This window comes from Pocillopora verrucosa, chromosome 13, assembly GCF_036669915.1.
Source record: "Pocillopora verrucosa isolate sample1 chromosome 13, ASM3666991v2, whole genome shotgun sequence".
Taxonomy (NCBI): Eukaryota; Metazoa; Cnidaria; class Anthozoa; order Scleractinia; family Pocilloporidae; genus Pocillopora; species Pocillopora verrucosa.
This window is the reverse complement of record NC_089324.1, coordinates 9,800,821-9,815,148: the sequence shown is the minus strand read 5'-3', so window position 1 is coordinate 9,815,148 and position 14,328 is coordinate 9,800,821. Positions and strand designations below refer to the sequence as shown.

The window sequence follows — 14,328 nt, the reverse complement described above, 5'->3', positions numbered from 1 at the left end:
AAACACAAACCGAAAAGGGAGAGTGGGATATGGGAAAGGAAGAAATTCGAATGTGGAATCCAAAAAGGAGAATAGGGAATGAGGAATCGAAAACGAAAAATCACGATTGAGAACTCGCGAATAGGAAGTCGAGGAGGGAGAAACTAAGCAACTCTTACAAAGAATTTCAGAGACATTATTAAGCTGGCCTTAAGATTCCGCAGATGTTTTGGTCAGCACCACATATCAGGCAGGGCTAAGTTGGGCTAAGGGCTAAGTCACACTCTGAGGACGAGGCTGTAATATTTCGCATGAATAGAAATAAAGGTGGACAACATCTTCAACAACTTCGTGGCTCGTGACGGTCACGGTTGCGTCTGGAACCACTAGTATTTATGCAATTTAGTACTTGAAATCTCTCGAATTCATCATCTGTTTAGCGTAACTCAGTTTTCCTGGTTTTCATTCTTCATGTACTGCGGTGCAAATGATTACATTTTTTTTTCATTTTCCACTCGGCACCAAACTTTTCCCTCCCTCTGATGGGATCTCCTTCCACATGGCTAATGTTCTTTTCACGGAGACGGAAAAACCCTGGGGACGAAGTTTTAATACGTGACCGGATGTAGTCGTTCATGTAACGAGTGTTGTTGGAGATAGGGATTCATTAAGGAGAGATAATGTGACGCTTTCTTCCCAACGTAATATTTATAGCTGTGTGCAGTAGGGTTGATGACGTTCGATAGTGCCGATATAAAGTGTTGATTGCAGAATGAACTTCGTAAATCTGAAGCTATTTTTAGTTTCTCAAAGAGGTAAGTGACGTTTTAACGCGATCGAATCAAAATAACATTTCGATATTATTAAATGATGGCGAATCGAGAAGTAGGTAATTCTTTAAAAACAGAATATTTGTTTGTTTCGTGGATGGATTTGTGCTTTGGTGGCTGGTTAGAATATATTTTACAGATTAAACGGTGACTGTAGTAGTTATAATGCTTAAGATTTAATATTTTGAGGTTCAGTGTTCTCCCAGTTTGAAAATCATTGGATTTCCTACTTATTGGCATCACATTTTCTGTTTTGGGATGCATCCAATTCGATGACATTATGATCGCAGTATCTCCGTTAATTCCGCCAGAAATCACGTCGTGAAAGATTATCAGATAGAATGGAATCGACGAATGATGAGGAAAGCTCTGATCTTATCAGTTGTGACGAATTAGACAACAGCCAACTGGACCGATTAAGCGTTCAAGTCTCTTCGTTGGAAAAACTGGTTGATTACTGTGCGGAGGAATTCAGTAAGTTAGTTTTCATGCTAGTCGTTTCGAAACCCTCTCGTTATTTCTGAAAACTGTATGTTTGTTGTCACAGTCGGGCTTATGGAAAATCCGATATTCATGCTGCATTTCACAAAGCTTTGTAATCCATTGTTTTTGTTGATATACGGTGGGTGTTCTTGTGTGTGTATTTATCATCCACACACAGTTGTTAATTTTTTTTCGTAGATTTTCATTATCCTCACAAACACTTGGGAATTTGTTATGTAAGAAAGAATATGTTAAGCTTTTTCGAAGTTCAGTGCTTCAATGCCTCTGTTTAGGTACAGTTTTTTATTAATTATACATGGTATTTCTAGCGTTGCTCAGCTTTTGATGAAAAGACTGTTTTCAGCACACAGGCTATCTCTCATCTCATTATTAATACTCTCCGTCACGAACGAGGAGATTTGATATTGTCGTCGTACTTAAAGGTTGTTTTAAACTCGGGGTGGGAACTTTAAGCTCTGTATTGTTTTGTTAAATTTACCATTTTGTTGTTTCTAAAGGATTTTAAGTTGTGTTTGTGACGAAAATTAACTTATTAGTTGTAAATGCTTGTACAGCTTGCCTCATCCAGGCCGATGTTTGTCAGTGTTAATTATTTGAGAAAGACAATATCATTTTCAAGGAAATTGTTTAAGACTTGATAGGTGTTAAAGGACAAGTCTTCCTTCCTGTAATGGTAAAAAAACCCTTCTTTGACATAATCTTATTAGTTCAGGAACATGTTGGTGTAAACATTGCTTAAGAAAAAAAAAGGATGAAAAGGCAAGTGATAGGAAGTTGTGCCTTGTCTGCTATTAGATGCCTTTGTATGGTTTGAGATACAGCGGAAACAGGAAAGAAAACCTTGAGATTTCTGGAGAAAAAATCAAAGCACTCCATTAGCTGTTAACCTTTAATTCCCCTGAGTGACCAAAACTGAATTTTTCTGTTCAATGTCAATCCAACTCCAAGCAAACAAATGATAAGAATAAAGAAAGTGACAATTACTGGTTGATATAACGCCAGATTCTCTGAACTAACAAAATTTTTATTAAAAGAAATGAAAAGATTTGTTAACCATGATTCAGTACTTCCTAAGAGACATTAATATCAAAATTTGGTTACTGTATTGAGGGGGGGGGGGGGGGGCATTGTGTAGATACATGTATAAAAATCGGAAACTGTGATGATCTTTTTGGTGACAGGAAATAATTTTATGCTTGCTTTCATGGCAGTGGGCGGGTGCACAATCTGCATTCATTTGCACTGTGTTGCCAGAAAGTACCATATATTTCCAACCAAGTAACAAGCTACAGTATCTTTGGAAGCCAACTACCAGGCAGTTTATAGAGGTATTTATGATACTCAGCTTTCAAATACTTATCTTTTAATATCAGAACTCTTTGTTATGTTTTAGGTGGAGATGTACCAGAGCCTTTTCTTTCAAATGCTGTGTTCATGACACACAAATGGTTTATTTCATCAGAGGAATTACTTAGAAAGTTCATGCAAAGGTATGGTCACTAAAAATTTGTCCCTGTTTTATTTCAACATAAATAAGTATAAGCCAGTTGGTAATTCATGTTACTTCTGTACAGATGGCATTAATAATTGTGAAAATTTGTGATTTTGAATTGATATTGATTTTTGGTGGCTTTTTTTCGGAGAAGTGATGATTAGATCAAGCAAGTAGAAGGGATGTCCATCTACATGTACATGTAATATGTCACCTAACTTTAATTACTAAAAAATGTATCTTTAAAAATGTGTCTTTAATTATTCAACTGTTACAGGTACTCAGATCATTCACTTGTGAATAGTGAACACATCAGGAAATTTAAAAGAAGTATCTGCTCTGCTGTTGGGTAAATATACACCACCCTCCACATTTGTACAAACATTTGTAGATATACCTGACATTTACATGTTGGTGTTAGAGAATGTGAACATGATATATACTTATGTAGTTGTAGTTTGATAAGGTTTCATATATTATAGGGCTGTTGTGATCTTAATTTTGCAACATTTCCTGTGACAAACTTTTCTTAACCTTCACATACTACTGAAAATGCTTATGAGGAGGTGTAGCTCTGACATAACAATGTCAATTCCCTCAGGCATTGGTTCTTCAATACACATACATCCCTTATTCCCTTATTTTATAATGAAAATGCTTGTATATGAATTATAGATTTTGGATATCAAATTACTGCTCTGACTTCAAAAAAGATGAAGAACTCACTTTACTAGTAAAGGAATTTATGGAGGAAGTGGAATGCGAGGAAGAGAAGAAAATCATTCATCTGTCCAACATGTAAATATCAACTTTTTTAAATATTTTTTGTTAAAGTTGATTGTAGTTACTCTGAGAATTTTGATAGAAAAGTGACATTTAAGTATTTGAAAAGTTTAGAAAGGTACAGTGTTGGTCACAATATTTCAGGTAAATTTAATTTTCTTTTCGTAAATTTAAAGTCATATTAACTTCAATGACAAATTGCAACACAGTGTTGATAGTCGCAGTCTGATACAAATTGAGATAAATTTGAGAAAAGTGTTGTTGGGTCATTAATTGGTTTCCCAATTTTTCTCCATTTCTATCATTTGTTTTGAGTTTTGTTCCATTTTAATTTTGTCTACAAACAAATTAAACGACATGAACAGTGTCATGCAAGCCAGAATGCAAAACTCATAAGTGTTGTATTTTGGTTTTTTTACGCTAATAGATGTGCTGAGGAGCTGAGAAATCGCACCCTGAGTGCTGAACATCCACCATTGGATCAACGAAAAAGTTCTTTGGCATTCAAGGACTTATCAGCCCACACTATTGCAGAGCAGTTGACTTACCTTGAATATAGAATGCTACGCAGAATACCAGTAAGCATTGTGGATATTGCAAGTTTCTTTGTTTCCATATATTTGGTATGCCTGAAAAAAAGGTTTTACTTTACTTGACAATAATTAGTCCAGTAAAAATAAATAAATGAAGGTCTACACCCTGAAAGAATACTACTTTCCATCAATTGTAAACAAAAAGGGACAACTACAAGGGTATGGATGTAACTTTCTGTTTTTTTTTTTTTGTGTACAAGTTCACCTGTGGACTGTGCCATGTTTTTAAACAGTTTAAACTACACTTGCTTTGTTAGTGTGTTGATTGAAGAGCAGATGTAATCAGCATTTTATTAATTTAAATTTAATCATTTTTAATTAGTTTTCAGAGTGGAAGACTTATGTTTGCACTGGGAAGTTAATGAATACGACTTACCTTGAGAGATATGTGGCACTATTCAATGGTGTATCAAGATGGGTGCAGGCCATGGTTCTGAACTGTGTTACACCTCAGGAGAGAGCTATATGTATGGAGAAATTCCAACAAACAGCTAGGGTGAGACATAGGGAATAATGCATGGGCACATGTAAATAGGGAATTTCTTTTCAAGTTGAACATGAGAAGAGAAATTATATAATATCTACAAGCAACCATGTATTATTTTGTTTATTATATAAACACAATAGCCCTTTACAGACATGAAAAGTCAATTTTATTAATGAATAATAAAAAAAGAGGATATTACTTGGTGGTGAGGAGATATGTATTATATGCTTGAGTGGCACAAGCAATATCTCACAAATGAGTGCAACAAACAGGTGAGATGTTATTTGTGCTACGAGAACATGACCTTCATATCTTTGAGCTAACATGTAATTTTCTTTTTATTATATAGACAATAAATATACATGGTAGAGATTGAAAAGCTGGCTTTGAAACAAATACTGGGTATCAATAGAAACAAAATACCCAGGGGGCCCAAATTTTGCAAAGATTTATGTGTAACACTGCCAGTTAGGCCAAAATACATGTGAACTGGTTTCATAAGTGTTATGAAAATTTGATTACTGACTCTTACTTAAATAGTAAAATAATTTTATTTTCAGCCTCACTTCGAACCTTTGAACATTGTTCAGCATGAACAGAACAAAAAGTTTCCTTTGTCTCACTGCAACTTTCTAGAAATTCCTTGACAGTCTTAAGATCATCTAGTGCTTTCTTTTTTGGTGTTTTTGTTCTCTTGTTGTTCGGAAAATGAATTTACATGGTCTTAGCTTACCACAACAAATCTTGCAACTATTCAATATTTCAAAAAACAAAAAACCCAAGTTCATTCAACAAAGTATAAAAAGGCAGGAATTGTAACGTTTTTGCTCCATATCACCACTGGTGTCACATATGAAAAATATGCCACTTGGTTCCTGGACTTAGTGGTCAGATTGATTCTGCATTGGTGATAGGTTCAAGGTAGAAAAATGCATTGAATCATTACAAAACAAACAATGGGCTTTACTTTCAATTTACAAAATTCTCAGGTAATGACTTTTTGCCTTACAGACAGAAGAAATCTTTTCAGGTGCATAGCCAAAGTCGGCCTGTGGACAATCTTTCAGTTGTCAATTATTGGATTTTGGATTTTCTTCCCCTTTTAGGAAATTTTGAACATCACTGTCTGTAAATGACATACATTTTCCAGTGATTTAGCAACCATAATCCCAGAAACTTTTCACAAAGGACCTTGTATTGAGAATGGTAAAGGTTTTGCCATTCATTCACTAACGTGACAGAGTGGCGCAAAAGGCGAGTCACGTGTCAGTAGCAGATTGGTGATTACAAACACATGTGGAAAATTATCATATTTTTTTACTTGTGTTATTATGGCTTTTCTCAGGGCTGGAAATCCTTGTACAACACTGCAGTTTATATAATTAAAACTTAAACTTTGAGATGATACAGCCAAAGTCATTATGTGGAACATGCGCCTAATTTTCATCTGTTTCGGTTCAATAATGTACACTGACTAGCACCTCCTCTACAAAATATGTAGGGGATATTTGATATGATTTTACTTTTATTAGTTTGAGAATTTGTTCATGCACTCAAAAAGCTAGAATTGCTCTCAGCTGCACCTCAAGCTACTCTTACGCATTTTTCGTGCTCTCCAAACTTCCTGTGTGCATCCATAACTCTATATACGTACAGCTGAAAGCATGAGCAAATTCTGTTATAACAGAGCGACAACAAGGATCTGCGTGAAGAAGCCTTTCATTGTGATAGAGTGCAAAATTCTCACAACGCCAAAAAAAATAAATGAACGTCCCTATTGGCTGGTCAAAACTTTGGTTCGAGCAAGAACATTTGATCCAGTTAACTGATAACTCTGAATGAAAAGCTCAAAATTTATGGGGAAAATGGTGAAAATCAAAGCCAAAATTTGCTGCAGCTGGTCTTCCAACAAATTTGCGAAACATGCAACTTGCGAGTTTTTTCAGCTTTATTTTTGTTGCTTGTTGGATCAGGACCTAAAAGGTCAATGCCAATAGAAAAATTGGGCAGTTCTTTGCTGGTTTCTTCCATATTTCAAAGAGAAGGAAAACTGCACTGCAGTGTAACAGTATGGAAACTTTGAAGCCAAGTAAAAAAATGCTCACATCATCTTATTTATGCACGGGCGTGCCTAAATAAAATTTTGTTCATAGCGGGTCAATAGGACTTATATAGGGCAAACACGTGCACTATGTTATAAATTATTATTATTGTTATTATTGGAGATATGAATATACAAGTATGAACCTCAAATTAACTATCAACCTGCGTCTCACAATGTACATGTTGTTCATTGTAATTCTTGCTATTCTTTTCTTTTTCTTAATGATACCTGTATCCAAAAATACTATAGAAGGTATTCTTTATCATATTCCGGTGTAAAGGGTTTTGAGTTTGATGGTAATGCATTTGTCTTAAAATGAACATGACCAAAATATAAAACACAATTAAGAAGAAGAATGAAAAAAAAGGTGAAGTCTGTACTTGAGCCAAGTGGTCCACCCAGCTGGAGCTAATCCTGGTTTCCTCACCGGGAGTGGGTATCACTAGGGGATAGTATCACTATCCCCCTGGATGGGATGCCAGTCCATTGCAAGGTTACCCCCCAGTATTTGCCCAGATCTCCCAAGAAATTTACCGATGCCCTTTATACTTTCTTAAAAAGGGCTGTGCTCATTCATTGTGGTAAAGTACATTCATAATAAAGTATTATTAATTGTCTCATAATGTGGTTACTTATGATGTGAATCATGATGTTTCGACTGCACACTGCTGGTCTGATGAAGGACTCCTGGGCTGATAGGATCCTGGGCTTAGAGTAAAGTGTTTTGCCCAAGAATACAACATATTAAACTGGCTAGGTCTTGAACCTTCACCTCTTGACTTAGAGTCCAGTGCACCAACCATAAGGCCTCCGCATCTCCCACTAAGGATATAGTGTGTTGTGAAAATATCAACCTGCTTATTATTTAAGTGGTGTGAAATATGTACTGATAAGTGATTTTTTTGTTTGTTAACTTTCATATCTCTAAACTTGAAGCATTTAAAGGAACTCCAGAATTTTAATGGCTTAATGGCAGTGGCAGGTGGACTAACAAACACAGCATTATCTCGCTTACGGCAAACTCAAGAGTTACTCTCACAAGACTGTAAAGAGGTACTGCTCAATCTGTGTTGAATGAAGAATTTATCAGTTTAGAAAATAACTAAATTCTTACTTGGTAGAGGTGATGGATGTTTGCTGCACTGTTTTTGCTTATTGTGTCTTTCTTTACTTTAGTACCTTAAGCTGTTAATGGAGTTATTGTCTTCAGATGGAAACTATGCATCCTACAGGAAAACTTTAAACACGTCTACTGGATTCCACATCCCTATTTTGTAAGCACCTATTGATTCATATGTTTACAGTTCTATTACTTAGCTACACTTATAACATACCATTGTGAGTTTAAAAATTGACTTACTGAGATTACTGAACTTGATTTATAGTATACTATGATTTATATTACAGTGTAGTTAGTGAAGTGGCTCACTCAAAGCATTCTTTTCTTTTCTTTTTTCTTTTTTTTTTCTTTTTTTTTTCTTTTTTTTTTCTTTTTTTTTTTTTTACTCATATCCATATCATTGCTGCAACTTAATCCAGAGGTGAGTTTCAACAGTGGTTCATTTCTTTTTCATGTCATTGATTTTACACAACTTGCTTATAAAATGCCTGCAGATAAAAAGATATGCATACTGTATGTACTTATAATGTTAGATAACTGACAAAACTAACGTTTTGCACTTTCCGTAGGCATTCAGTTGAAGGATCTCATCGCACTGCAAGTTGTTTTACCTGACAGTGTTGATGGACACCTTCTTAATTTGCAAAAGATGGTGCGTCTGTCACACATCATGTCACATGTGCTGCTGGTTCAAAACACTGCACCATCAGTACAACCAAATTCAGAACTTATTAAAATGCTGCGGGTATGTTGGCCATTCATAATAACAATACTGACAGTGCATTATTTGTTCTGTGCAAAGTGGCTGGACACAGGTGAAAGGTACTTTGCTCAATGAGTTGTCAGAAGGGTTGGCAATACATTTGAAATCAAGTTATATAAGACAAGTCATGATACAAGCCAAGAGGCCAATCATACTTTAGCTTATCCCAGTATCATAAAGCGGCAAGGAGTATTGGTAATTTCATCATGGATTCATCACAGGGCTACAGCCTTGGCTTTAAGTTTCCTTAGCAGCCTTTTATATTATTCTTGAGTAAAGTGAGACTCAGAAATACAACTCAGCAACCTTACCTGGACCTTTCTGTACAGAATCCAGGGAATGTATCATTTGGCTGCAGTTAATAAGTTAAACAAAGGCAAATATGGACTGTTCAGGTAAACATGTAAGCTATCTGGACATTAAGGTCTTGGAACTAGATTAAAGGAGAATCTTGAAATTGTGGCTTGCAATAAATTGCCTTTTAATCCAAGAACAGATTTCCAGTAACTTCTCTTACCTATTGTGCACCCCTGGAGCAACTGTGCTACTTTGCACTTTGTTTTTAGGTGTCATTGCAACCCAGAGTCACTGAGGAAGAGTTATATGAATTATCACTTGCTAGAGAACCAAAGAACCACACTCATTCTGTAAGTGCAGTTATGACAACATTTGGTGTCTTTGTCTTCTTTAGATTCTATAGATTGTTCCAACATTCTTTACCTAACTTCCTCAACAACAAATTGATATACAAATGTTGTACCACTCACCGCAAATGATCAAACTCGTCATTGTATCTCTCAGTGATACAATGCTAAGTAGCAAGGTTGGTAGAACTCCAAGCAAGAGGACAAAAGGTAATAGCAAAGCCTTCAGAGAACATTTCATTCAAAGAGGTTTTGTTTTACCTTAAAGAGCTGTGGCAGTCTCGGAAGTGTAGAGTCAAATACTGAACAAGGTGTGATGTTTGCTGATTGGGCAGCTGGACTATTGAACACAACGCCTGACCCTCAGACAACTGAGAGACATGTCTCATCCATGGTGGAGGTACGTACAACTGTAATTACAGTCAAATCGGTTCATGTAAAACAAACTGAATTCACTGTATGTAGCGGCTAAGAACCCAGGAGAAAATTAATTGCACTGACGTAACTTTTCTTGAAACCATCCATCAGAAGGTTTGTGTTAATCTTAAGAATTCAAATTCTGAAAACATGTACGTTGCCTTTTCGCCATCACTTTGCGTTATCACATATAACTGTACGTGTAAAGTTCACTTATGAAACAAGGGTAAGCTCAGTCTATTGAAACTCCTAAAGCAAAATAAACCCAAATGAGCTTTGTTTCTTAAAATAACCATTTTTCTCTCCGGCAACCGGGTACCTGTATGTTTTTCACTCCAAATACTAAAAGTACCTAACAGTATCCCCTCAGTTTCCTGTATGAGGATGCCATTTTAAATGTCTGCTTTGATCATAGCCTTGGACCATCCTCAAATGTTCATGAGTTTGAGAAGGTCTGACGTCAGGACAGAGAGAATTGAATAGTGGGTGGATATCATCATCATTGTCAATTCTGACTTATTCTTTATAGGCTGTCTTCAAAATTTATGACACAAACAAAGATGGTTCAATATCAGTAGAGGAGTTTGATGCCATAGCTACCAATTTTCCCTTTATTGATTCATTTGGAGTTCTGGACATTAACAGGTAATAATTTAACACAACCCACACGCACTTTAAACACAAGTGTGTTTCTGATACACGCACGGACAGACAGAGCAAGACCATGTACTGTTAACTTTTTTTTCTTAATTATGAAGTGTAACATCTTATGGTAAAACTATTTTACTAATTTGGTTGCACCACTCACTTACTCACGCACGAAAGATAATGGAAGGCTAAATTAATATGTTGCCTGAATGAAGCAAACATAAACGCTGAGAAAATCATAGTACGCAAATTGTAGTGTCTCTACTAGAATTATATATCGACTCAATGCAGCAATTGAGACTCTGAACTTAGTTTGAACTTGGGTGCTTCGAGACTTATCATGCCGATTGGTTAATTTCAAATGGCTCAATTTTAAAAATTACCTTCCAAATTGTTATCTTTTAGTGACGGTGTTATCAGTCGAGACGAGATGAAGAACTACTTCATGAAAGCAAACTGTCACGAACTAAGCAAGGGCTTCTCACACAACTTTCAAGAAACGACGTACTTCACACCAACCTTTTGTGACCATTGTGCTGGCATGGTAAGGAATTTCTGTGCAACAATATAATGGAACCAAAAATTTTTTTTTCTATTTTTGCCATATGAAGTGTTATTGATTAAAGGTCCATTCGTTATTAATACCACCCATTCGCCCATCCTCTCATCTAACCTCGCAAGCAAGCACACGAGAAAAAGGGCCAAACCTCCAAAGCCCATCCCAGTTTTGATGACATGGAGCGACTGGGAGTATTTTTACTTCACTTGGATGGGATCCCAGTGTATCCGTTTGCTGGTACTTAAACTCCTGAGTTGAGGGAGCCAAATGAAGTGTCTTTCCAAACAATAATACTGTGACTCTAGTAAGGGTTTGAACCTTGTACAATTCGTTGCAGAGTCCATTGAGTTGAACATTAGTTCACTCTGTGTCTTCCTCAGTATTTCATGTCATGTTCATTCTATTTTCTCCAGCTGTGGGGAGTCATCAAGCAAGGATATAGATGTAAAGGTAAGTTGACATGCAACACGATGCTTAGCACAATGTCTAGAAAGTGAAACAAAATATACTCTATAAACAAAATGTAAAGGCATTAAATCAATGAAAAATTTTTGGTTTCTTCTCAGTTTGTCATATCAATTGTCACAAAAATTGTAAAGGAGAAATAGTTAGAGGATGTCGTCAAAAACCTTCGTCACAATTGAATGGTAGGTCACAACTAAAAGTTTTGTTTAATTAAACACCTATAGGATACGAAACGTTACCAAATGATGGCTAGCACGCCAACAAATGGTTTTGTGTTGTTTGTATACGGAAATATGAGTGCGCTGTTTCGGGGTGTTTTTTATTAGATTAAGATCCAATCAATCTCAGTTTATTGGTTGATTTTTTTAGCTCTTTGGGTGTTCAGATTTGACCCCAAACTTTCTATTGTGAGAGTGATTATCGTGGACTAAGACTTGAACCAATTCCAGGGTCAGTTGTGCTTAGTAAGTTTATGGTTGTAATGACAATCAATTAATTTCACCCACTTTCATTGTCTGGACACCAAAAGTTGATTGACTTCTGATAATTGTTACTAAGTGTAAAAGTGGTCTTTTAATCTGCTCATTATTTTTTTGACATTGATTTGTTGCCAACTTTTTCAGGAATCGATGGTAAATCTCTTCATAAGTCAGAGACCTTACGAATAACGAAATGGAAAAACAAAATGAAGCTTCAAAAACACTTATCTGAGGATTCACTTAAGTCTGTTAACGGCGAGTGTGTTAATGTCCCAGTAGATCAGTACAAAAAGCTTCTTAATGCTCAACAGGTAAGTAGATGATTAAGCAGTAGAGGATTGTCTTTTTCGTGTTCAAGAAGACGAGAAGAGAAATTTCGTATCTCCAAGCAGCCATGTATTTATCATACAGAGAATATCTTCTTTGTCACTTAAGGGCAATATTGTTACAAGTTGTATTCCCAGGACCTTGTTATTTATAAGTTTTTTTCTCGCAATGTGTCTTTTTTGTCGAATTAATATTTGTTTGTAAAATTTTTCAGGAAAATGAAGCACTCGTGGCGGAGAATGACCGACTTCAAAAGGACTTAGAAACCACTACGCACAAGTTAAACTTGTTACAAAATCATTTGAACTCTTTGAGGCAAAATACTGTGACCTTTATTTTGGATCAAATGGACGCTCTACAAATGCAAAAGGATACAGAGGTATAGCGAAGGAATCATACGTGAATAGCAATGATTGACCGACACATCGACCCGTTAGTCAATGTAGTTGTGCAGTAATGAAAGAATGCATGATACAGTTAGAGAAAGGCTGAAGTCACTGGAGATATTTGGAAACATTTAACAAGGCGATTTAGTTGGCATGACTTTCGCATATCATTGCGAAAAGTTTCAAGTCTTCTAAGGTGGATTTCTCTTTTTCCCTCTAGTTGTATTATACAAACTCCGCGATGTTATGACCCCGTCCCGTCCCGTCCCGCCCCGTCCCGTCCTTGTCCCGTCCCGTCTTAACCCGTCCTTGGTTATGCTCGATTTCTTCCTCAGTCACTGGAAGGTTTGACTCCTGATTTTGTTAAAAACGCTTTTCTAACTAAATGTTCCTCACTTTTTTGTAAGGAAAATTCATGAATAGAAAAAAATCCGTTTTAATCAAGGGATATTAAGGATTTCTGTGAAGAAAACAAAGCAAAGTCTTAATATTTACAAAGATGCTATAACCAAGTGCTTATGTTTCTCTGAGTGAGGCCCAGTCTTCGTTGCACCATCCAAGTTAATTATTAGCACATTCCTGAGTCCAAACTTAACTCGAGGATTGGACAAACATAAGGGCCTTCATACTTATTTCGAGTTTGTTAGTAACGGAAAGCACTGTGCTTTAAACATTGTCAGTAGGCGTTTAGCATTATTAGACACGTGACCCATGAATTCAAAATGCGTATCATCCGCATCTTACAAATCACCTGCGCAAGTCAGTTACATTCAGCGGTTACTGTAGTGAAAAAGCAACATACATCATACTCGAGAGGTTATGATTGTGTGTATGCTGTATCTTACTAATGCTGATGACATTTTTCTCTTTCATTTAATTCTTCCCTATCATAGAATTACCAATAAAATTCCATAAAAGAAGACGTAAAGTAATTAACAGCCGGGATAGGTCTTTATTCTGTTGTTTATTACAGTTAAAATTTTTTAAAACGCTCATTTTTTCGGAATAGAAATATATTGTAAATTACAGTGAAATTCTTAAACGATCAATTATTCGTAGAGGCTTGGCTTTTTTAGTTACCAGATATATTTAAAAGGTGTATAAGATCGATTAGGTTGTTTCTAGACAAGGAAACATTAAGTTATATATTAAGTTTTGTGATTTAAATTATTTGCTGATTTAATAAACATCGATATTAACATTATTCCGTCTGAGTTACTTAATAACAAAAGGAGCTATCAAAGGAAGCTACAATGGATCCTTTACTGATTGGAAACCAACAGGGCCCTTTCAGTGTAATTTTAGTGGAGTTGATGCAATTAATAATTAATAAGTCGAGCTTCAGCTGGTGATTCGGTCCATGGCGTTATTCGAGGTGTTCATTGAATATGGTATCAGTTTAATACAGGTTTCTCTGTATATAAAATGGAAGGCATCTTGCAGAGAAATACCAACGTGAAAGAGAATTTGAAACTCTTAAAACATGAAAAGAAGGATTATTTCACAGTCTTCACTCAGCCTGTTTTCGTTAACCTAATATTAATTACGTTTTATTTATCTTCTTCCTTCTTTTTGGGCGTAGCAGCCTTTTTTGCAAATTTGTGCGTCGATTTTGTTTTGACTTCGCTCGAAGAATCGCAAGAAGGGACGTGATCCATGGCCAATCAGAGCGCGCGCTTTTCTGTAATTACTAAAACCCCACGAAAAACATTCGCTAGTTTTCCGCTCAATCAAGCCTCCGTCTCCGT

General features: G+C 36.0%; 1 protein-coding gene across 1 annotated transcript; it reads left to right on the top strand.

Annotated features, from left to right (window-relative positions):
• Positions 1-613: 613 nt before the first annotated feature.
• Positions 614-13,766, top strand: LOC131784173 (ras guanyl-releasing protein 3). The gene is made up of 19 exons (XM_066160721.1): positions 614-794; positions 1,121-1,283; positions 2,707-2,803; positions 3,083-3,154; positions 3,481-3,603; positions 4,016-4,166; positions 4,504-4,677; positions 7,709-7,825; positions 7,949-8,046; positions 8,312-8,313; positions 8,462-8,637; positions 9,222-9,302; positions 9,568-9,699; positions 10,246-10,361; positions 10,770-10,908; positions 11,337-11,373; positions 11,490-11,570; positions 12,012-12,178; positions 12,409-13,766. Exons 2-19 carry the CDS (start codon positions 1,151-1,153, stop codon positions 12,577-12,579), a joined length of 2,067 nt encoding a protein of 688 aa, XP_066016818.1. The 5' UTR covers positions 614-794; positions 1,121-1,150; the 3' UTR covers positions 12,580-13,766.
• The last annotated feature ends 562 nt before the right edge of the window (positions 13,767-14,328 follow it).

Coding starts and splice junctions, on each gene's coding strand:
- LOC131784173 (XM_066160721.1), top strand. CDS start 1,151: ATGGAATCGACGAATGATGAGGAAAGCTCTGATCTTATCAGTTGTGAC. Junction 2,804..3,082: donor CTTAGAAAGTTCATGCAAAG/GTATGGTCACTA, acceptor CAACTGTTACAG/GTACTCAGATCATTCACTTG. Junction 11,571..12,011: donor ACCTTCGTCACAATTGAATG/GTAGGTCACAAC, acceptor CAACTTTTTCAG/GAATCGATGGTAAATCTCTT.